The sequence below is a fragment of the Marmota marmota genome, unplaced genomic scaffold, assembly GCF_001458135.2.
Source record: "Marmota marmota marmota unplaced genomic scaffold, marMar, whole genome shotgun sequence".
NCBI classification, from domain to species: Eukaryota; Metazoa; Chordata; class Mammalia; order Rodentia; family Sciuridae; genus Marmota; species Marmota marmota.
Window position 1 is genome coordinate 27,304,552 of NW_025999949.1, and position 24,016 is coordinate 27,328,567.

The 24,016-nt window shown below is 46.8% G+C and overlaps 1 protein-coding gene across 1 annotated transcript in view; it reads right to left on the minus strand.

Moving 5' to 3' along the window:
• Nucleotides 1–23,874, minus strand: part of Asap1 (ArfGAP with SH3 domain, ankyrin repeat and PH domain 1) — a 292,373-nt gene extending 268,499 nt beyond the window's left edge. The window contains exon 1 of the mRNA XM_048802408.1: nt 23,736–23,874. Coding sequence (XP_048658365.1) covers nt 23,736–23,793 — 58 coding nt within the window. The 5' untranslated portion in view covers nt 23,794–23,874. The remainder of the gene's footprint in view (nt 1–23,735) is intronic.
• Nucleotides 23,875–24,016: the final 142 nt, after the last annotated feature.

A 24,016-nucleotide genomic window follows, 5' to 3' on the forward strand; every position in this document is an offset into this window, starting at 1 on the left:
GTTTAAACCCCAGATCGTCCCATTACCAACCCTAAAATCACCAAGTTCTGGAATCAAGTTCCCATTTAATACAGTCTCCTCTTCAAAATGCAAAAAGGCAGTTAGCTACGGTGACACTTCTGGTCTGGAGTGGCTCTACTATTTTGAGTAATTGCTTCTCAACCACTTATAGGCCTGTTGGACTTAGTGAATTGCAGGTTTTGGGCCACTCAGTGAACTGGCCCACTGTCACTTGGTTCGTGGAGAGGAAACTGAACGGATATTAAAGTTAGGCTGACCGGAGCTGAATCCCAGCCCTCCCCATGCTGCCTGGTGCCCGGCCTCCCGGCCCTGGAAAATGACAGGAGCTGAATACATCTTGGCTTCTTTTCATACAAAGAGGATAAGAAACCACAATGACCAGCCCTGAAGGACAGTGGTGTAACTTTTCAGAGCCCCCACCTACAAGGCATCCAGGACACCCTCAAAGTGAAATGTGAAAGAGTCTGGCACCATTAAAAACTCCTGTATCCCTGCTCCTCAGCCCCAGCACTCCGTCCCTCAGTGGAGACAGCTCTGGGATCTGAGCCTCACTGAACTCATCATCAGCTGCCTTACCTCCCCCACCTGCATGTTTGCTACCCATTTCCTACTGCTCTGTATTACTGGTCTCGGCTTAGACAGCCATCTTTCCTGGTGGTCACCTGATGGACAGACAGCGAGGACCTGGATGGATGTCAGGGGTGATTTATGGTTACTGACTTGTGTTTAGTCTCAGGGATCTAAACCCTTGAATCTATAGTCCTTGGGCCACAATTCAGCCTCCCTGGTCAATATTCTATGGGTCACTGTAGGAATGGACCATGAAGAAGGAGACCCTGAGAACTGGCTATGGCTGGAGATGGGAGGAGCAGATGAGAAATTTTAAAAAAAAAAGTAATGAAAGCAAAAATAAAAGCAAGCAAGAAAGAAAAGAAAATGAGGTCTCCTCCCTCTCATTTCCCAGGGAAGGGTTTTGAAAGGTGTAACAGCAAGTGTAGGCACGTGGGCTCCTCCTGGCCAAGAAAGGGAAGACAAAAGGACACTGCCACTCCTGCCCACGGGCCACTACCCAGCGCTTTACCTCTGTTGAGGCTCCGTTACTTCTCACACAATGTGAGTGACATCAGATGAGGAAACTGAGGTACAGTAAGAATAGTCTTAATCTAAGAGGGGCCTTGGCCTCTGTAACTCCATTTTGAAATAAAACTGCAGTCCCACCAGGCACGCCTAGGGAGCCCTCCAATATGGTCATCAGGCACAGCCCGATAAAACTAGTCACTTTACACAACCCTGATAAAACTCAAAAGTAAGTCTCTGTCATTTGACTTTGCCCTGATAAAGGCAAAAGACAAGAGATCAGGGCAGAGACCACCAGACCAGATGACTTGACCTCAGAACAAAAGATGTCACTGAGAAACCTGGTAAGAGCTGATAGGGTTTGGAAGGGCAGTCAGAAGCCCCAAAATTTAGTGTAAATGATGGAGCAAATGAACAGACATTCAGCCAACCTACACAGATACCCACATGCCAGAGAGCCTGATGAGGACCTGGACTGATACCCCAACTCTTCTCATCATTTGCCTGATCCTCTGCATCTTCCTAACGCTCTCAAACTCTACAGCCACATCTTGACCCTAGTGAGAACTGCATGACCCTCTCCTCTCGATCCCTGACCTGGTCGCTGCGGTCTGAGTGAGTGTGCATCTGCTGGACTTAAGATCTAAGACTTAAGACTTTAAACCTAGCACTTAAGCTTAGCATGCTGCATGCTGTGGGAATGTCTGTAATAGGCCTGTCATGATTAAGTGTGTTTGCAGTGCTTAGAATTAACTTAGAATTGTTTGCTTTGAATTGATTATGTCTATTGCAATACCCAGCATTAAGGATTGTCATTCCTTGATTAAGAACCTATAGAGTGAAAGTGATTTGAGTGAATAAAACGTTGGAATGGGCAGAAGCACGTGGACATTCTTTAACTCTCCCCTCAATTGCAGATGTTGCACTTTTGCCCATCTTGACAGAAAAGCTCTGCCTATGTCCTGACAAGTAAGTCTATGTGATTTCAAAGCTGCAACTTTTTCTCTGTCCTTTGTCTCCAACATGATGTTTGCTGATGTACCTGAGAAACAGCCAAGTGGGAACACACACTTCCACTTATCTGACAGGGAGGCTATCTACCCTCACCCCTGCCTCATCAGAGACACAAACACATATTCATGTACCGCATGCATTCACACTTAAAAAGGAAAAAAAAAAGGAATTATCAGCCATTTGGAATTATAGTTTTCCTTTCTGCTTCTTCAATCCAGCAAATATGGGCTTCCAGATGCGTACACTACAGTAATCCAGGCTCTTTTTCTCTCTCTCTGGCTGGGAGATCTTCTTCAGAAGATTTCAATTTGGAAGAAAAGGTCTCCTACCCTTGAAGCCGGAGACAGGACCACACAGCTGGGCTGGGCCAGGTGCCCTGAGCGCTGGTGTGTCTGCCGGGCCCAATGGACTTTGCACTGGGGCTGCTTCTCCTGGGCTTAGCTGAGGAATTCAGGCAAAGGCTGAGCCGCAAGGCCCAGTGATCTCAGTGATTGTGGCTGCATGTAGCTGGTGTGAGATGAGCCTGGCGTTTACTTCTTCAATTAAAAAAAAAAATGTTGACATCCAAGTTGAAATAGGGCAAGAGGTGTGAAAAGTTTTCTAAGAGCCACTGAAAGGAATCAGACTGGCACAGAGTCGCAGGGACTGTGCCACCATCTTCCACAACCACCAACCTCCCAAATGGCAAGGACAGCCCCCCACACACACACACACACACACACCTGCACACACTTAGAATTCCCCAGCTCAGGTGTGAGTGACAAGCAGAGAGTGCAGACCCTCACTATTTACTCGACCCGCCCTGCCAGAGCACCTCTTAGCTGCAGGCTCTGTGCAAGGAGAGTCAACATAATGAGCAAGGCCACAGCTCTAGACAGAGTTGCACATGGCCCTCCAGGCCCACCCTGTATCCTTCCCTTCCACACTGGACATGTCTCAGAGCCCCTTGGCCCTCTGCTTCCAGTCTATTTCAGGCAATGGGTTACTGCAATGTGACTGCAGGGAGACACCTGGCCAGGGGCATGTTTCCCTCCTCTCCAGGTTCCAGCCCTCTCAGCCCCGTCTGAAGACCCTCCCCACAAAGCCTCTGGCTCCAGCTTCCCAGAGGTATCTCCTCCCTTATCCCTTCAGATCTTTAGAGGGGACTGGGGTGCCCCACTATCCCTTATGATTTCTGTGCCCCCTGCCTACACTTCTCCTGAATTCAGTTCTCCTGAGTCTACCCCTATTTGGGGCATACCATCTGTTTCTTGCCCAGACTGATACAGGGAAGCAACCATCCAAACAGACAATTACAGTATAATGCAGAACAATAAAAGATAATATTGTTTCCCAGCAAGCTGCAAGAGTACTGCATGCAGTCTGATTGCTTGGGGTGTGCATTCCAGCTCCACTACTTACTATCCCTGTTAACCTCTTGAATCCTCAGTTTACACCTCTAAAAGATGAGCTTAATACTATTAATAAAATAAAATGAGCTTAAGACTAATGGGAGGGGGAGGATTAAATGAGATAATACGAGTTTTAGACACTTTGTCAAGGCTGATAGATACTAGCAGGAATTCTTAGTCAACCATGCAGTTCCTTCCACAGAGTGTCAAGGGTTGCCAGGGAAATTGGGAACAGAGGACACAGAGAAAGGGACAGGTGATGGTAAAGAGAATTGGGAAGGCTGCCCAGAGAAAGTGATGCTGGGCTGCCTCCTGGAGAAGTTAGCTAGCAGGACAGCTGGCCACGGAGCTCAAGGCAGAGGGCACAGAGGCCTGACACCCAGTAGAGGTGGGTGCTTTGGGCTGCTCAGTGCCAACATATGCCTCCGTGGGACGAGCACTGTCGTGGGAAAGGTAGGTAGGAGCAGCCAGTGAAGGTCTTGGAAGTTCAAGCCAAAGAGCTTGGTCTTTGTTCTAAAAGCCATAAAGAGCTTCCAAGCTGGCCGAGGACATGAGCAGGTTTGATGCTAAGAAGGTTCAGTCTGGCCACGATGCTGGCTCTGAGCAGGGCACAACATGAGCACATAGTGGGTGCTTTGCACACGGTGGAATGAGTGATGCACACCAGCAGTTCCATACAGCAAAATCTGCCACCTCCCGCCTCCCGTCCAACAGACGCGCAACATAAAACATGCCATAGTCCGGGAATCTTACAGTCACAGGGCTTTTCACATGTTTTCTTGGTGGATCTCTTTAATAATAATTAATATTGCTAAAGTATAATAAAAATATCTATCTGGTATTTGTCCCTGGCTACTGACACAGATCTCCTAAAATCCTTGCAGTCTCCTGAGTGATAAGTGTCTTTTTTTTTCTCCTGCAGTGCTGGGAACTGAACCAGGAGCTCCTGTCACTGCTCTGCCACCGAGCTACACCTCCAGCCCCATCAGGGTGTCTTTTGCATGCTGATGAGATGATTTGGGGGGCTACATAATTTCAGGATGGTCTCCAGAGAGACCTTTAGGAAACGAAGAGGGGCTGAAGGCAGAATTCAGTCACCAGTGGCCAAAGATTTAATCAATCATGCCTTACATAATGAAAACTTATATAACTGCCTAAACTACAGGAACAGGGACAGGGAGTTTCCAGGTTGGTGAGCACAGCGATGTGCTGGGCAGCAGCTTCTAGGGAGGGTGTGCAGCTCAGGCTACCTCCCCTTCCCTACATACTGCCTTCAGTGTGTCTCCTCCATTTGGTTGTCCCTGAGTTGTATTCTTTTTTTTTTTTTAATATTTTTTTAGTTGTAGATGGACACAATAACTTTATTTTATTTGTTCATTTTTTTTTTTTACATGGTGCCAGGATCGAACCCAGTGCCTGACACATGCTAGGCAAGCACTCTACCACTGAGCCACAACCCTGGCCCTGAGTTGTTTCTTTATTAAGAAAACAGTAATGGTAACTAAAGTATTTTTCCTAAGTTCTCTGAGTTGTTGTAGTAAATCATGGGATCTAAGACAGGAATTGTGGGAATCCCCGAATCTACAGTTGATTGGTCAGAAGTACAGGTGGCCCCTAGGACTTGTGACTGACACTAAACCAAATCATTGGACATCAGTTGATTTTGGAAAATCAAGGAATTGCTGGGTATCGAAAAACTCCATACATCTGGAGTTATAAGTGGTACCAGAAAAAAAAGATGTGTCACCCATAAATACTACTTGACAGTGTATGCAGGACACTGCCGCCCTGTGCCTGCTGTGAGACACTCCTGGGCCACGCCAGCAGGCTGACCAAGAGAACAACACTCTTCTGGGTGGTGCTGTCCTACTGACTCAGCTGCTGACTCAACTGTCCCCCTGGGTGTGGCAGCTGGAGGCACTTGGGACCAGCAAAATGCCACACCCTGAACCTGGCACACCCAGTGTCCCTGTTCCTTGTCCTCAGGCTCAGAGGTCCAAAAACTAGAAGACTAGCCAGGAAATCTACTCCCTCCACCACCCCAACCCCTACCCCTGGGGGTGAGCAGCCAGCCTGCATCCAGAGATGAGCTGCAGACACGGTCCTTCTCCTCCTCTAATGAGCATCTACGTTGGGCACCACGTTCCCCAGGAGCACAGCCTGAGGCAGGGATCTGAATGCAGCAGTTTATTTGGGGAGTGACCCCAAGTAGATGGCTGGGGGGATAAGACAGGGATGGGAAGGAAGCCAGTGCTGGGAGATGAAAGAGCAGATGACATTGAAAGCAGCGGGCGTGGCCCACTGGGGACCTTGGGAAAGGCTACAGAACATGCCCCAGAACTGTGCAGCTAAAGGACAAGGAAGCAGGAGCATAGATCCTCCAACCCTCGTCACTGGCTGAGGGCTGCTGCCTGGGAATTAACTCCCAGCACCCCTAGGAGAGCCACATGCAGCCACAGTGCACCAGAGGACACCCCTCGGGAGCAGCAGCCCACGCTGCTCAGGGTACAAGAGACCAGCATGTGCCCAGGCCACGCGGGTAGAGCACCACTGCCATGTTCGAGGACCCCGTCCCCCAGACGCAGTCCCAGTCCTTGTGGGCAAGTGTGGGCAAGGAGGAGCGACCGTAACCCCGCCAGGCAGAAGCCACGGCTCAAGTGTTCCCACGGCTGAGCTGTCCACCCGCAGAGAATCCGGGCCAAGCCATGCATGTGGCTTCAAATCGTCAGCAGCACAGGAGAAAAGTAAAAAGAAACAGATGAAATTAATTTTAATAATAGGTCATTTAAGCTGATATATCCAAAATAATATCATTTCCACATGTCATCAATGGAAACATTATTAATGAGACCATCTGCCTCCTTTTTTTCTCCAAGTCTTTGAAAACTGGCATCTTTTATGCTCACAGGACAGCTCATCTTGGACACGCCACATTTCAAGTCCTTGGTAGCCACTTGTGGCTGGTGGCCAGTGTTGGAAGACACAGTGTTCAAGCACTGAGGAGTGCTTACTCAAGCCAACAACGCATGGTGACAGTAGCTTCCCAAAGTACCTAGAGTGACACCTAAGCTCTGCACAAGGTCTAAAGGCCCTCCCGACATGATCAGTGGCTGCCACCTCTCACCCTCACTCTTCAAACCCTTGTCCTCTCCCACACCCAGCACTGCACTTGCCATTCCTGGAACTTGCCCCCTCAGGGCCTTTGCATGGGCTGTCCCCCTTGCCTGGAGCCCCCTGCACCCAGACTTGCCTTGTCGTCCTGCAGGTCTCACTCCGCAGGATCCTCCTTTCTCCCACCCTCCTCCCACTCCACCCCAGACCCCTTGCTCTCTACTCTGGTTTACTTTCTTAAATTATGCACATCAGAAGTTATCTTGTTCTTTAATGACATTTATTGATTTCCTTGTCTCTCCCATCATCCACTTAATCCCCAGTTTCTACCACGAAGCCTGGAAAAACAGCAGGCACCCCAGTAAGTACATGTTGAATACAGAAATAAACAAGTCACAGCTCTGGTAGAAAAGAAACCGAGCAGAGAGTCGAGATCAAACTAAGTCTGACCCAAGAGCCATGATATATCCTCGTTTATATTCCCAGCACTGTCACCCAGTGGATGCTTGTTCAAAATGGAAAAGCAATGAATAGGAAAATAGGGCCATGGGGGAAGGTGGCAGCTACTTTACCCAGAGAGGACTTCACAGAGGAGCTGGGACCAGGGATGACTGGGTGTGTTCAGGGAGGGTGAGGCAGCCCTCACTGGCACGGGGAATGGCATGTGCAAAGGCACAGAGGCACAGGAGAGCACCTCATTCATGTCCAACACACGTTCACAGCCTCCCTTCTCTACTGGCACCTCCTCACCCAGCAAGGGCTTGCCAGGCTCCTTGCTCAACCTTCCACCTGGAAATGTCTCGCCTTCAGTCTGGTCCCGGCTCCCTTCCCACCCAGTCCATCAGGCAGCCTGCTCACTTCTGGAACCTCTCCCCTCAAGGGGTCACCCAAACTCCAGCTCCTGGGAAGAGCATGTGCCAGCAGCCAGCAAGCTGCAGACTCCTATCCACATCCTCTCACCGTGCACTGGGAGCCAGCGGTTGTAAGACCTCAGTCTCCAGGGGCCAACAAGGGGAGCTGGCAGAGAGGACAGCAGAGCCCTGAAGATTTACTAAGTGCCAGGCCCCGGGCCAGGCACTTTCAAGAGGTGACCAATTCCTAGCCACGGGTGGGATTATTATGCCCACATGGGGCAATCTGGGCTCACAGGGGTTGGTAGCTTATTCAAGGTCACATGTTCCACGGAGGAGCCTTGATGCATACACAGTATCACAACAGAAGAAACGACCCAGGCCTGACAACCCCAGTGATATCCATCCCCGGATCCGGGAGAGCCTGTAGCATGTGCTTTGCTTTGACAAATGTCCAACTGATCAGAACAGTGCCACCCCGTTTCTCCCAGGGGGGTAAAAGAACCTGCCCAGATCTCCTCCACAGTCTAGGTGCCACAAGGACATCTCCCAGTCCCTTCCAGAGCTGGCCAGCTGCCCTTCTTACAGCTCACGGTGAAGATTGCCTTTTGTAACACTCACCTGAACTCTTATTAGAACTCCCAAGCAAGGGAAACCAGAGTCCTCTAAGATTAAATGTGCTAATAATGGTAAGTCAACACCCCATGCTTCACTTACAACTAAGTGAGAGTACAGCAGTCCAAGGGTGATCAGAGCCCCAAACCGGACTGGACACAGAGGCGAGGTGGAATGACCTCAAGTTACCAGCAGGAAATGGCTTGCCTGATTAAAATGAACAACAAACCAATGTCTCCTCCATGCATATGACAGACCTGCTTGAAGGAAGAGGTGATCACACCTGTTCAGGTGGGACACTGAAGCTGTCAACACTGCTATGTGATTTACAGCCTGGTCTGCAGATGAGCATTCACTCTGGGTTATGTCGCCTTCCTAATCGTACTACTCTCAGGGCCCCACTGGGCAGAGGGGACAATGTGAACAGGTCACTGAGAGAAGATGTGGGCTTCAGAGAAGGAGGTGCCCCTCACTGCCTGGGCAGGTGGCCCACTCTCCAGTCACTGATAATGTAGCGAGAAAGAAAGATTGAACAACAGTAAAAGAAAGATGGTCACACACACACACACACACACACACACACACACACACACCATGGGCATTGCACTGAGGCTCTGTGGAGGGGCATGGGGTAAGAAGTTAACCACTGGGTGTTCTTGCAAGGGGCAGCATCCAGGAAGGCCCTGGGAACAGAGAGAATAGTTTTTCAAGCAATCTCTACTCTGGCTGAAACACACAAGCAAGGGTGTATGGAAGAGACACTGGGAAGTCCAGGCTGGTCACACTGTGGTGGGGGCTGAGGACAAGCAGCCAGGAAGGGCTCCTGGGTGCTCACTGGACCTGGCAGCCTCTGCGGCTTCCCAACCACTCCTGCTCCCACCTGCCTCCAGCCCTTGATCAGCCGCTGGGCCTATCAAATTCCTGCTGCCAGGAGGAGGCTGCTAGAGTGCCAGACTGGAGAGGGCAGAGACCCCGACCCATGGTTCAGAGGAGGAGGGTGATCAAAGGCAGGGGAACTAGGTCCACACTCTGTTCTTTGATCCAACGGGATGAGCTGAACAAAGGAACTAGAGGCAAGGGAAACACTGTGGGCCTCGTGCCACACAGACAGGGCCCCAGCACTTCCAGAGGGGAGCAGGGTGCTGCTGGCTGATGGGGGTGTGTGTGAGGCTCATTTAAAACAGCCAAAGCAGAACAGAGACTTCTGAATGCCACGCAGGGGAGGTGTTTGGAACCTGGCATTTGTGTTTCCACACCCCAGCAGCCAGTGCCCCCTCTTGGTGACTGTATTCCAAGTTCCTGTTGGGGAAGCCACCCCTTTCTCTGTTTGCTGCGGAGCTGATCTTCAATCTCCTCTGAATTCAGGGGATGATCAGATGATATAGACTTTTCCTGTCAAAATATTCCATGCCTGGTCCACAGTGATTGGTCCAGGATGGGCACGGGACCTAAGCTAGACCAATAGGAATAGATTCAGAGATTATGTGAGAATTTACAGGAACTAAAATTATCTTTTGGGATCATTAAATTGGTGGTTTTAGCACGAGAACTGTGCTTCCGCAAGTTGCAACATGGAGAATATGAGAAGAAAGCCAGCCCAGGGGAGTGAACAGCTCGGAGATGGAGGCAGATGTTCAGTGGTGATGCAGAGAGGAAAACAAGAGCCCAAACCTTTTAATTCAATTATCCTGGGCCAAGCTTGACCTCTGGGCCCATCTCTGACATAAGCAAGGAAATCCCTTGATTACTTAAGCCTTACTGAATTAGTTTTCTAACTAAAACTAAAACTGCACTGACGCTGTTCCTCATAACCTATCCACAGCGCAGAGCTTCTGCCTGCCCCAACCCAACATCCTGTCCTCAGGAGAATGGACTTGGCACACAGGAATTCAAACAGTGAGTAGCCTCGGCCCACATACCCTAGGACCCCCAGCCAAGAGCTGTGCCTGGAACAGGAGGGACACAAAATCTCCACTTGGCACCCCAAGAATGAAAACTCCATTTCCACCGTGTGGAAACTTCCAGCAACAGAGCCTCCCCCAGCAGAAGCAGCTAGAAGCCAACTCACCTCAGCCATGGTCTGCAGCTCCAGAGGCTAGCAGTCAGTTATCTTGCTGCTGGTGAAAAGGCAAAGCAATGAGAAGCTGCGGCCAAGCTCACTGCAGCCAGTCCTGTTAATGACCTCTCTGCAGCAACTCTAAACCTCTGCTTTCAGTTCATGGCTCAGCCAGAATCACTTGAGCTTTGTGAGCACGTTTTCACGTGGGAGGGACATCACTGTTGCCAGGCTATCAATTCTCAGGAAAATCTGTGTATCTGTTTATGAGCACCAAACCCCAAATATTTGCAGAGAACCCCTTTCAGGAGCATATAAAGTATTCCATATTTCATTCTTAAAGAGAGAAAGAGAGAAAATTGTTCTCTCTTCCAATCTGAAAAATGCATTAACTTATCATTTTCATTTTAAACCTAAATTAAATCAACTTCAACACAGACTGAATATTAAGACTGCTGATTTTCTTAAGAGTATCTGGCTAAGGTCTAACATTATGGATAATCCAAAGAAAAATGCAAAAACAGAGACCAAAATCCACAAAAAAAAGGTTTAGGTTCCAACCTAGGTGCCCTTCAACAGTTAAATGGATAAAGAAAATGTGGTACATATACCCAAAGGAATATTACTCAGCCACAAGAAGAATGACATTATGACATTTGCCAGTAAATGAATGTAACTGGAGTCTATCATGCTAAGTGAAATAAGCCAATCCCCAAAAAACAAAGGCCAAATGTTCTCTCTCTATGTGGATGCTAATTCACAATAAGCAGTGGAGAGGGAAGAATAGAAGTTCAGTGGATTAGACAAAGAAAAGTGAAAGGAAGGGAGGGGGATGAGAATATAAAAGATAGTAGAATGAATTGGATATAACTTTCCTAAGTTCATATATGAATACAAGACCAGTGAAACTCTACATCATGTACAACCATAAGAATAGGATCTTAATTTGAATAAGTTATATTCCATGTATGTATAATATGTCAAAAATATACTCCACTGTCATATATATCTAAAAATAACAATTCTGCTACAATATTCTGCCTTCCTCTTATCCCAGAACAATGGAGTTAGCCCACCAAAAAAAAACTTTTCCTCCTCTAAGTTGTACTTCTCAAATATTTTGGTCACAGTGATGCAAAGCTGACTAACACAAAAATTGACACCAACAAGTGGGACGGTCTTGACTGTGACTACCATAACCATGTGGTTCAGAGTCTTTAGAACTGATTTGTGGGAGGAGTTTGGAAAAGTTTGGAGGTGCAAAATGGAGAAGCCTCAGAATATTGTAAGCTGAGTTTAATTGATTCTGGTGTGAGCTCAGACCACAATGCCAATAAGACTGTGAACTGTAAAGACTATGCTCATGAGGTTTCAGATAGAAATGGGAACTTTACTGGAAATCGGACTAGAAGCCATTCACATTACATTCTGGCACAGAACTTGTCTACATTTTGCCCTGAGCCTTTGTGTGGGGCCAAATTTTAAGGCAATAAACTAATTAATCTAGTGGAGGCAATTTCACAGCAGCACAGCATTCAGGCAGAGGCAGGGGTTTTACTGGCAGCCATCAGCCAGGTTTCCTTTGAAAATTACAAACAGAAAGCAAAGCAGAAAGATTTTAAAAACTTGAAAATTTACCAGAAAATGTGAAACTGGGGCCAAAAAAGTGTGGTTATTGAAGAGATTACAGCCACACAAAAGATACTAAATACTTTATGAAATAGGAGGGGCTAGGGATTTGGCTCAGTGGTAGAGTACTTGCCTAGCATGTATGAGGCACTGGGTTCACTCCCAGCACCACATATAAATAAATGAATAAAATAAATGTTCATTAACATCTAAAAAATATTTATAAAAAGAAACAAAAGGAAAGACGGCTTGAGGGCATCTCAGGAATTGGCAAGACCACAGGCAATCATAAGCTGAAAAGAGTAAAAGTAAAAAATTCCTTTGAGAAAAGATCATGGGAATACCCTGCTTGCTTGGACAGGGGGCCGAGGAATCTGGTCACTGTGCTCAGCTGCCCAGGCACCCAGAGGCTGCTGCAGCCATAATAATGCCAGGAGGCCCAGTTGCTGTTAGAACTGGCAGAAGAACTTTGTGCCACCCATGTGGTGCAGGTTCTGTAATACAGTTTGCGGGTCATGGAGGTGTCCAACAAGTTTTCAAAGGAAGGCCTGGGAGGCCACTCAAAGTGTAGGAGCGTCAGCATCCCTGTGAGTGGCCCCTGAGAAGGCAATGCATGAAGCTGTGAAGGTGAAGCCAAAGCTGGAGTGGACACCCAAGGAATTAAGAGATGACAGTGACGTGAATTGTCTGCTGAGGAGAGATGCTGACCGTGGAGAGAGCCAGGCTCAGAGACCAGTGAATGCTGCAACCAGCAAGGCCAAAGGGGAGCCACTGCCCAAGCCCTTTGGAGAAAACATCTTGCCACCATGTGCCCCAGATGTTGGAGGTGAAACTAAAGAAAATGTTTGTCCTGCTGGGTTCAGGCTATGTTTGGTTCCCAGCCCTTCTCTCTTTTGGAATGGGAATGTTTACTCCGTGCCACTGCATATTGGTTATATGTAACTTTACAGAGGTCACAGTTAAGAGTTTGTCTCATCAACTCCAGATGAGAACTTGGAGTTGAACTTTTGGGCAATGCTGGCTGGCACTGTTAGGAATATGAAAAGTCTTGGAGATGAACTAAATGCATTTTGCATTGTGAGATGGACATAGCTTTTGGGACTCAGGGGCAGAATGGTATGATTTGGATGTGAAGGGTCCCCCAAAGCTCCTGTGTTGATGTAGGAATCTTCAGAAGTAAATGATTGTAAATCAGTAAGCAAATCTAATGATTATGAGAGTTATGACGTAATTAGTCCATCCTGATTTGAATGGACTAACTGGGTAGTAATTGTAGGCAAGTGGGGTGTGGCTGGATAAGGGGGTCACTGGGGGCATTCTAGAAGGCGTCATCTTCCCTGTGTCCCCTTCCCCTCTTTCTCTCTCTCTGCTTCCTGGCTGCCATGAATGGAGCAGCTTCCCTCCACCATGCCCTTCCACCATGATGTTCTGCCTCACCTTGAGCCTAGAGCAAAGGAGTCAGCCCAAGAAGAAATGCACCTCTGAAACCATAAGAAAAAATAAACTTCTCCTCCTCTAGGAAGTTGTTCTTGTCAGGTATTTCGGTCACAGCAACATAAAGCTGACTAACACAAACATGAAGCAAAGCCTTGGTATTTGACAGGGCTTGCCCAGTAAGGAACAGAGAGGAGGCCAGTGTCCCTTCTAGAAGACAGGGTGAGGCAAACAAAGGTGGGGGCACAGAGGCAGGCAGAGGTGGGATCAGGCAGGGCTTTCTCAGACAACGGGAGAAATCTGAATTTCATGCTACAGACAATGAGCAGGAGATGGGGGGCCAGTGACAGATTTAAACAAGGAAACAGCCCCATGTCATGCGGGGGAGGGAATGGAGGAACAACCCATGTTGGACATGCAGGCTGAGTATTCCTTATCTGACATGCTTTGGACCAGAAGGTTTTAGGTTCCAGATATTCTCAGATTTGGAACATTTGCATATACATAATGAGATATCTTAAAGATGGCACTCAAGTCATAACATGGAATTCATTATGTCTTATAGACACCTTATACACATAGCGAGAAGTTAATTTCACAGGGTATTTTTAATAATTTTATACATAAGACCAAGTTTCATTGTGTGGAATGGAATCTGCCTTGTGGTATCATGTTGGTGCTCAAAGAATTTCTGATTTTGAAGCATTTCGAATTCTAGATTTTTGGATTAGGGATGTTCAACCTTTATTAAGTTGGAAGGGCCTGCTAGACTTCCAAATGTATACACCAGTTTGTCATTTGAGATCATCAAGATGTGAACTTGGAGGACAATTTCAGTTGGAGACATAATTTGTAAGTTATCAGCATACAGAAATCTTCAAACACATTTTAGGGCTGGTTGGAGCAAGATGTGCCCCACTGAGAGACTATGAAAGAAGGCAGAGTCCCAAGAAGAAATCCAGATGGGCCTGGCCACTAAAGCCCAAGGAAAACAGCAATTTTAGAGGGAGTGGGTAGTTGAGTCAAATGCCTGGAAGCTGAGCTGACTTGTAGATTAAATCTGAAGCTATGAGATTTAAACCTAGGGCTATTTAGCCAGGGAAGGGATAGTGAGGCACGTACCCTAAAAAGTTCTCCTTAAAGCTTGGGATAACAACACAATGAGTCAAAAAAAAAAACACAAAAAACCATAAGCTCTGGGGCCAAACCGTCTGCAACTCAGTTCCATGTCTGCCATTTACAGCAATGCAGTCCTGAACAATTTCCCAAACCTCCATCAGCCTCAGCTTGTCTTCACCAAGGAAATAACGATTCTATCTACTTGGGTGCGGTATGGATCAAATGACTTAATAAATAGCAAATGCTTAGAAGAAAGAGTGTTCCTGGCTTATGTTAAAAGATCAGTGTTAGCTATCATTATTTTTTCTGTTGCTGTTATAATAATTAATGCTAAGTACCAAGAGCTGGATTTCACATGTATTGTCCCGGGTGGGAATCTATACCCATTTTATACTCACTTCACAGATGAGAAAACTTGCCTAGGACCATGCAATAAGTTCTTGGGTGGAGGCTGCATTCACATCCAGGTCAGACGACCTGTGCTCTTAATTACTACCCTGTGGTTCCGTCATGTGATGCCGAGATGGCTGGTTAACATCCAATGCAAGAGAAAAAAATGGCTGAGTAATGCCACTAATTGTGCTTCTGCTTCAACTTGCATTTCCACAGGTAATTGTTGCTTTTGAATTGGTGCTGGCATGCTTAGACAGTCATGCTTTACTTAACGATGGGGATAGTTCTGAGAAATGTGTCATTATACGATTTCACTGTTGTGCAAACATCATAGAATGAACTTACACAAACCTAAATGGTATAGGTCAATAATCACTGGGGGTGTGGCCTCTTGATGCAATCAAGAGATGCAGTAAACACAAGACAGAGGAGGCTACTGCAGGTATAACAGTCATACTGTTTTTCAGTAAATTCTTTTTCTTATAAGGAAGAGGACATTCGAAAATAACAATAAAAATATAATAAATACCTAATCCAGTATCACCATTAAATATTATGCACTAGACATCATTATATGTGCCATCGTTCTATATGACTGACAGCACAATAGGTCTATTTACACCAGCATCACCACAAGCATATGAGTAATGCCCTGGGTTATGACACAACAGGAATTTTTCAGCTCTTATGGGAACACTGTTGTATTTGCACTCCATCATCGACCAAAACATCATTATGCAGCACGTGACTGTATTTCTTAGAAAAACCAAATCTTATTTTGCATTTCACAGGATTTAAGACTGTGATGTTGTGGTAGATCAAGACTGAATGAACTGTGCTACTAGAAACCACAGGTCAGGAGCAGGGTGTGGAGCTCTGGCTTCCAGCCCAGCCTATAGTAGAACAGCTGTCCCTTCCTCTGTTCTATACCCTGAGCTTTCCTCTAAGCTTCCATTTGAAGAAAATATTCCGCAGATACAAAAGTTTGAAAGCCACAAGACTTGGCATTTCCCCAACTGCGTCTGCATTGGAATCACCTGTGGTGATCACCTTCCCGCCCCACCCCACTCCCCACCACAAACTTAAGGTCCTGGAAACACTGGAGGCGGGGCCTGGGAATCTGATTTCCAACCAGCTTCCCAGGTGGCTCGGCTGCAGATTCAAGTCTGAGAAAAAAAAGAGAATAAACTGTACAACACAGTAGCCACTACATATGGCTCATTTCAATATAAATGTAAATGCTTTAAAATAAAATTTAAAAATTCAGTGTTTCTGTTTCATGAGGCACAGTTTAAGTGCTCAAAAGCCAGATGTGGCCAGTGGACACCATAAACAAAGAATATTTCCACCATCACAGAAAATTATATTGGGAAGTACTGGAAAGCCCCTTCCGGCCCAAACATTCCAGGGTTCTAAGCTATAAGTTTGCTTAAATGATGTGTCTCATATGTTTCACACCAAGACATAAAATGCAGTCAACATTTCCTACCACTTTTATCTGTAATTAAGGCATAATACACTCCTAAGGCTATATTATCATACTTAGCCCACTGGGCTGAGGTTACCTGTTTGCCTATCTATTTCCCATAATACACTCTAAGTGCCTGGAAAGCAGAATCCAGGCAACAATTGTTTATGTCTGTTATTCTGCATGTGTGGGGCTTAAATAAATGTTTAAGAATCAATTGGCTAATGGTACTATCACATCAACAGAAAACAATAAATATTGGTGAAAATGTGGAAACATAGGAATCCTTGCCTATTATTAGTGGGTATGAAAATTGGTGTAGCTGCAACAAAAAAAAAATGATAGAATGCTTTCTTTAAAATTAAATACATAGGATTATCATATGATCCAGCAGCTCTATATTGGAGTGTATAACCCAAAGGAATTCAAAGCAGGACGAAAATGAACGTTTATATATACCCATGTGAATAGCAGTATTACTGACAACAGGTGAGGGCAACACAAGTGTCCATGAATGAATTAATGGACAAACAAAATGCGGTACAGAAACATTCCATGGAATATCATTCAGTCTTGCAAGGAAAATTCTGACAATGCTACAACCTGGATCAACCTGAAGGCAGCATTCTAAGTGAAACTGGTCACAGAAGAACAAAAACTGTGTGATTCCACTGATATGAGGTAGCTAGAATAGCCAATTTTTGGAGGTAGGAAGTATAATGGTGATCATCCAGGGCTGGAGGGGGAAGGAAACAGGAGTCAGTGTTTAATGGACAGTTTCAAGGGGTTCTTCTACGGGTTTCTGTTTTTTATTTATTAATTACTTATTGATTTGCATGGATTTGTTTGTTGGTATATGTGCAGTGCTAGGGATGGAACTCGGGCCTCTCACCTGCAAAACAAGCATCTACCACTGAGCTACAAACAGACCCAGAGTTTCAGTTAGTGATGGTTTCATAATAATGAAAATTTACTTAAGACTACAGACCTGTACTTAAAAATAGCTAAGATGATTATTTTTATGTTATGTGCATTTCACAATTAAAAATTTTTAAATAAAAATTTTTTAAAAAATAAGCACTCACAAGTACTAGCCAGTGGAAATATAGGGGCCTCCTGCACTTGAGAAAATGGCTTTGGGAAAACTTTATTCTGAATCTACCCTGTTGCACTGTGGGTAGGCGCTGGGGCAGGGGAAGGCAAAGCTGCTGTAAGACATGGAGGCACTCTCACAAGTCTGATTGCCATCTCACCTCTTTGGAAGGGGTTTCTGTGAAGATCCTGGCCTAGAGGGCCCCTCTGGTCTCCTGAGTTTTGGATTGCGCTGCCTCTTCAAGTCCTCACCAGTGAGTGGTCCTCCACGTAGCTGACCACAAGGACCCCCTGGAAAGGACTTGGCCTGGGGCTTCTGCTTCCATGTCTGGGAGTGGAGTCGTGGGGATCTTTTTTTTTACAGAGTTATGCAGGGGAGCCTGAGGAGGGAGCCCCCCAGTCCACAGCACCTACATTCTGCTTCATGGGGCTGCTTGTTCCATCTTTTCATCTGGCTTTGAGAGGCTGCCCAGTGTTTGCAGCCAGGCAGAAGGAAGCTCCTTTGAATAAGTCAGTGAATGGGGAAAAGGTGATTGTGTTCATCAATGTCACTTATCCCAATCTTCCCTATGGATTTTGCACGCATGATTTAGACCAAATGATAAATAGCAATAAGTAGTATTTGGTGGGCACCTGACACCTGCCAGGTATTACGCAGGTGCTCTCCCACTTAATTCTCAAAGCAACTCTCTAGGAAAGAAAGGTACTGTCATTGTCTCCGTTTTACAGATGAGAAAGTTGAGGCACAGAAAAATCAAGTGACTTCCTCAAACAGAAAGCTCTTTTTTTGCGTGGCAGTTATATCATGAGCATGCTCGTAACCTTAAAAACATGCCATCATCTTCTTTTTAATGGATGCACTGGTTTCCGTTGTTTTAGCCTAATCTGCATGATGTCTGCCCCTTGTTCATTAACTGCTCTCTGCAGGACAAGTTTTATTGCAACTGTTTGCCATTATAAATAGTGCTGTGAAGGGCATCTCTATGAGAGGGTGTTTTCTTTATTTCTGAAAGACTGTCCCTAAGAAAGCTATGGGGCAGTGTCCTGCGAGTGAATGATACTGACCAGGCAGGCAGGCCCCTCTCCCAGGGAGGCCTGGTATGTCCAGCACACTCCCCCATGGGGCACCTAACATTGACTGCAGGACAAGTGCTCTTCCAAACACTGAATTTGATCCCACCTGGTCTTCACAAGACCCCTAAGAGTAAGTATAGACGAAATGCCCAGAGCAGAGATACAGAAGTGTACCCAGGCTCCCCCAGCCAGCAAGCACCACAGCCAGGACTGTCCTAACCACCAGACCAGCTCCCCCTGCCCCAGGACTCCCTCATCCACCAGCCTAAGAAATAGACTAAAGAGAGGAGGAAGAAGGAGCTCTCCCCATTACTAGGGCCACACAAGTATCTCCCAGCCAAAGCACATGAGAAACAGCTGTCTCACTTCCCCAGCAGGGAACCTGAAGCACTCAGAGTAAGGGGGAGTGGCTGCCCTCCAGGCATTTACCTTGGGCTGAGGTAAGTGGAAAGAAGGTGCAGGTGACCCACCATGTGACGGTACATGCCTGTAATTCACTGTGCTGCCCCACAAAACGTGAAAGTCCTAGTCCCTGTACCCATGAGTGTGACCTTTTTTTGAAAATAGGGTCTTTGTACAAGATAAGATACGAATTAAGATAAGGTCACATGGACTTGCGCCTGCCTATAATCAGGAGGCTGAGGCAAGAGGATCACAAGTGTAAGGCCATCTGGGCAACTTAGCAAGACCCTGTCTTAAAATTTTAAAAAAGGGCTGGGATGTAGCTCAGTGGTAAGGCACCTGTAGGTTCAACCTCAGTAACATCCCCCCAAAATAGATGGGGTAATAGAGTGCAGGGCAGTCCCTTAATCTAGCGCGATTCATGGCCTTATAGGAAAGGAGACGAGAGAACACCATGTGACAACAGACTGAGACTGGGGTGATGTGGTCGTCAGCCAAGAACATGCTGATTGCTGGTAAATGCAAGAGGCTAGGAAGTGGCGAGGAGGGGTGTCCTCTACTATTTCAGAGACACCAGAGCTCTGCTGACACGTTGATTGCAAACTTCATGCCTTCAAGAGAATGAGACAGTGAACTCTGCTGTTCTGAACCACCAAGTGTGTGGCACTTGTGACAGTAGCCCTGGGGAACTCACAATATTGTCCAGGCCTTTGGTGCCATCACAGAGGGAGCTGTTTTGCACACCTTGGATCTCAGCACCTGATGCAGTCTCTGGCACACAGTAGGTCTCGGAAAGTGTCTGCTGTGTGAGCAAGTTCAGAAAAATCAAGTATAAAAAAAAAAAAAAAAAAAGAAAGAAAAATCAAGTATAAACTAATTAAGAGGACGGGCTGCAGGTGCAGCTCAGTGGAAGAGCCCTCTGCTTAGCAGGCATGGGGCCCTCCCTGGGTTCCCTCACCAGCACCACAGAAGCAAAACAAAACAAAAACCAGCAAGAGGAGGAAACATGTCTTTTATGTCTAAGACACTTGAGCGAGTGAGGTGCTCCACAGACATCTGTAGAGTGAGTGTAGTTTTCTAAAAATGAATGGGCTGGGTGCTGGGGCACATGACTATAATCCCAGAAGCTCAGGAGGCTGAGGCAGGAGGACTGCAAGTTCAAAGCCAGCCTAAGCAACTTAGCAAGGCCCTGAGCAACTCTGTCTCAAAATAAAACATAAAAGGGTCTGGGGATGTGTCTCAGTGGGTAAGCACCCTGGGATCAGTCCCTGGTACCAAAATAAATAAATAAAGTAAGTAAATGAACTAAGATAAAATAAAATAAAAATGAGTGGATGATAAGTTTGAGGAGGCTTTGCAGCAAGACTCCTTCATGCCCAGGTTACACTCAAGACTGGCACATAGTAGCTGATTGACACTTCCTGAAGGAGGGAAGGGAAGAAGGGGAGAGGGAGACAAGGCCAGGGTCAGTTTCCCCACTCTCTGTTTAGGAGGAGTTCCTTCCTGAACATATCCAACTGAGGACTGGCCAAAGCTGGGCCACGTCCAGTTGAATTTGACACATCTTCAATTACATTGAAAGGCTCTCGCTGTGGCACTTGAATGCTGTTTTTCTAAAATGCATTATCTTTTTCTTTTACATCCAGAAACCCTAACGCTTCCTTACCCTTCCAACTATGCTAGAAATGCAGAGTTGAGAGGTCAGCCTTCTGAGTTCAGCTCCAGGGACACGTTTCCTGTCCATGTGCCGCATGCATTCCTGACCCCTGCCCTGCAGCCAAACAGGGACATCAGCTGGGCTCAGGGAAATTCAATTTGGGCTGACAGCCGGCGGCATGGTAATGACAGGGCGTCTGCCTTGACATTTGGAAAGGCAAGGGGAGGTGGGGCAGGCACAGAGGAGCTTCCCATGGGCTTGGCTTGGGAGGGTCTACAGGGATTTGTGCATATGAAGAGAAACTCCAAGAATAAGGCCAACATTTCCACCGTGGGCTAGGAATTCAACTCTGCTTCCATTCTTTACAGCCTTGCCTTTTCTGGGTTTGAGGGTGAAAAAAAAGAAATAGCTCTATTCCCTTACTCCCCCGGACTTGGATTATCCCAGGGCAGGCGACAGCATTGTGAAGGGTTGTGATCCCACTGTTCATTCAGTCGCAGGTCATCTTCAGCAAGAGGGCCTGCACTCGTGCTGACCAACGTGGGAAGTCTCCAGTGCCGTGGTTCCCTTTCTTTTCCACTGAGGAATGGCCAAAGCCCCACCCTGGCCTGCTCCATGGAATGCCAGGTAGGTTCACACCTGCGATAGTGACACACAAGTAAAGGAGAGCTGACCCTTCTAAGTGCCGGAAGGGGGCACAGAAAACTGTCGTGATGTAACCCTCATTGGTCAGCTTGTCCACTATTGGGAAACTTTTCCCCATCAAAGGAGCCAGAGGGGAAGGGCATCTCTGTGACTTTTGCAGACCTGGGACTGCAGGGCTGGGTTAGTGTATGTGCCCCTCTGTGGCTCCAGTGTGTCCCCCATGGAACTAACCTGGTGGCTGTCAATCTGTTTGGTATTCACCTCTTTTACTGCAGACAGAAAGCCCCTCAAAGGGCTACTTGCATACACACCTGTATCCCACGTGACCTGGCCCAGTTCCTGGCACCTAAGTAATATGCAATTGATTAATGTATGTTAGATGAATGAACGAATCAGCCAATCGATAGAAATGACAGCACAGGCTTCAGAATTGGACAGGTGAAGGCTTCACCCGTGCTCCACCGATTACCAGCCGCACAGCCGGTTGTCATGAAGTACGAGATAAATACACTAAATTGTCCACATCTCAAGTACAACATTCAAGGAATGTTGACACCCAAGAAACCAGCACCCAGGTCAGAAACGGAATATCAGCAGAACCCAGACCCTCACCTCGTGTCCCTTCCAGTCACTGTGTCTCTACCCACGCAAGGGTCCTCTCCTGATGCTGATCTTCAAATGGGGTTGGGGGGGCGGGTAGCAGCGGCAGCACTAACAGCCGCAGCTGGAGTAACAGAAGCAGCGGTAACAGGGGAAGTGGTGACAATAGTAACGGGAACAGCAGGAGTAGGGGAGCAGGTCACAGAAGCAGGGGTAATAGCTGCCCCTATGTGGCATTTACTATAGGCCAGGCACCGTTCCTGAGTGCTTTTGCTAAATTCATCTAGTGTTCAGAAGAACTTACAGAGTTGTATACCGCAGGATTTTTAAAGGTGAAAACGCAGAGGCACCCAGAAGTCAAGGAACTTCTCCAAGGTGACCTGACTGTGGAGCCACGGATCCAGGACTCAGGACTCCAGCAGTCTGGCCCTAGAGTTTGTCCTCTCAGTAGTGAACTTTCAGTAACTCTTAGCAAGGCCACACAAAGATCTGTCCTCTGTTATCGGTTTTCATCTTCTATGATAAAAACACTCAATTCGGTAAGCATACAGTCTCGCAGAATAAACATTATATTTCCCACGCCTTCTTTTCATCTAAGCAAAGCCACAGGACTAAATTCTGGCCAACAGAATATAAGAAGAAACAGCAGGTGTAATATCCAGGAAGCATCCTTAAAGGAGGAGGACTACCTTTCTTCTTGTTCTTTCCTTTTGCTGGCAGATACGACGTCTGGAGCAAAAGCAGCTAGAATGGGACCATGAGGTTGTCTTGGAAAGAGAGAACCACGGGGCAGAGAAACAAGAGAGAAAAAGCCTGGGTGTCTCACAGATTTCTATAGTAGCTCTACACCATTTATGTCTGAACTTTTAGACAAGAGACAATATATACTTTCTATATTTTTAAAGACAATTTTCATTTATATTTCACATTTTTCACAGCAAAACCTAATTCCAGTAATGCCCTCAATTCTTGCAATTACAGCATAATTAATGTCACCTAAAAATCCAACATGCAAAATTAATGCCATTTGGTGTTCAGCTTTTGACTTAACAAACAAAATGGACAAAACATGATTTTGCGAAATCCTGGAATAGACCAACTATGAAAATAAGCAGGAAAAGCCTCTTTTTTTCCTGGAAAGCCAGAGCAGGTCCTTGTCACCTTGTGACTGTGTCACCTCATGGCTATGTCACCTCAAAAGCCTCAGTCTTAACTGCCTACCTCCAGCCTCTTACCTCTCCCACCCATTCAGGATACTCTTGCTTATCTAATCATCCTTAAAAACTATTTTTATCTTAAAAACTGAACTAATTCCAGTGCTCTATGTGCCTGTTTTATGTAAGATTCTTTACTATGTACTTTTTTCTCTAACCTGCACACACAAAAAAATCTAAGACACAATTATTACCTCCTTTTTATAGATAAGGAAACAGAAGACACTGAGCCGGCTCTTTCCTCATTCCATGATGACTTCTTGGAAACACCAGCCACAAACAAGCCAAGCCCTTGTCACGTCACCCTGACCATTTGGGGTGGCTGAGTTTACAAGTGTTCTCTGCCCACAGCTCTTCCTGTCCAGCCTGCTGTCTTACTACCTCTGACACAGACCTCCATCCACTGAGGTCAGAGTCCTCCCTCTCCGAGGCCTGCGCCTACGCCAGGCCTCAGTGTTCCTAGTTGCAAAGTGGAGGCAAGTGGGCAGATAGAAAGGCAGGGGACCTGGGATCAGGGACAATCCACTCTAAGTCCCACGGAGCCGGTTCTTTATCTGGGAAATGAATGTAGCAATTCTAACGTGGCAGGAATCCTGCAACTGAATGAAACAATGTTTCCCAGGAAGGGATGGCACAGAGAGCTTGGCAGACTGTTGCCCTTCCTGACCCTTTCTGCCCCGCCCCGCCTTTCCTTCCAAATAAAGGAGGCAACACTGACATGACAGAAAACACTGAGAAGCCCACAGCCCTACCCACCAGGGATCTCCTGTCAGATCCCAGTGTTTCAGTTCTGCATTTCAACCCCCAAAAGGACTCCCTCTGCGTGTCCCAGGCTGGGTTTCCTGGGTGGGACGGGCTGGAGAGCACTCACCGATTCCATAGTGAATCTCTCGACGAAAAACTGGAGAGCCTGGAGGCTGAAGATCTCATGTCTCAGCCGTCACATCAGAAATCACCTGGAGGGGGCAGGAAGAAAAGGTAACAAGGGTCATCCAGAGGCCTGTGCAGAAGACACTGTCTCAGGCCCGCCCTTGATTTCACTTGGAGCCAGTGCCCTTGCTAGGAACGTCCTTGCACATTGGGTGGCTGTCTGGGCGCAGGAGGGAGAACTTTGGGGCTGGTAGCTCCATAGCTGTCTCTGTGCAAGGAAGTG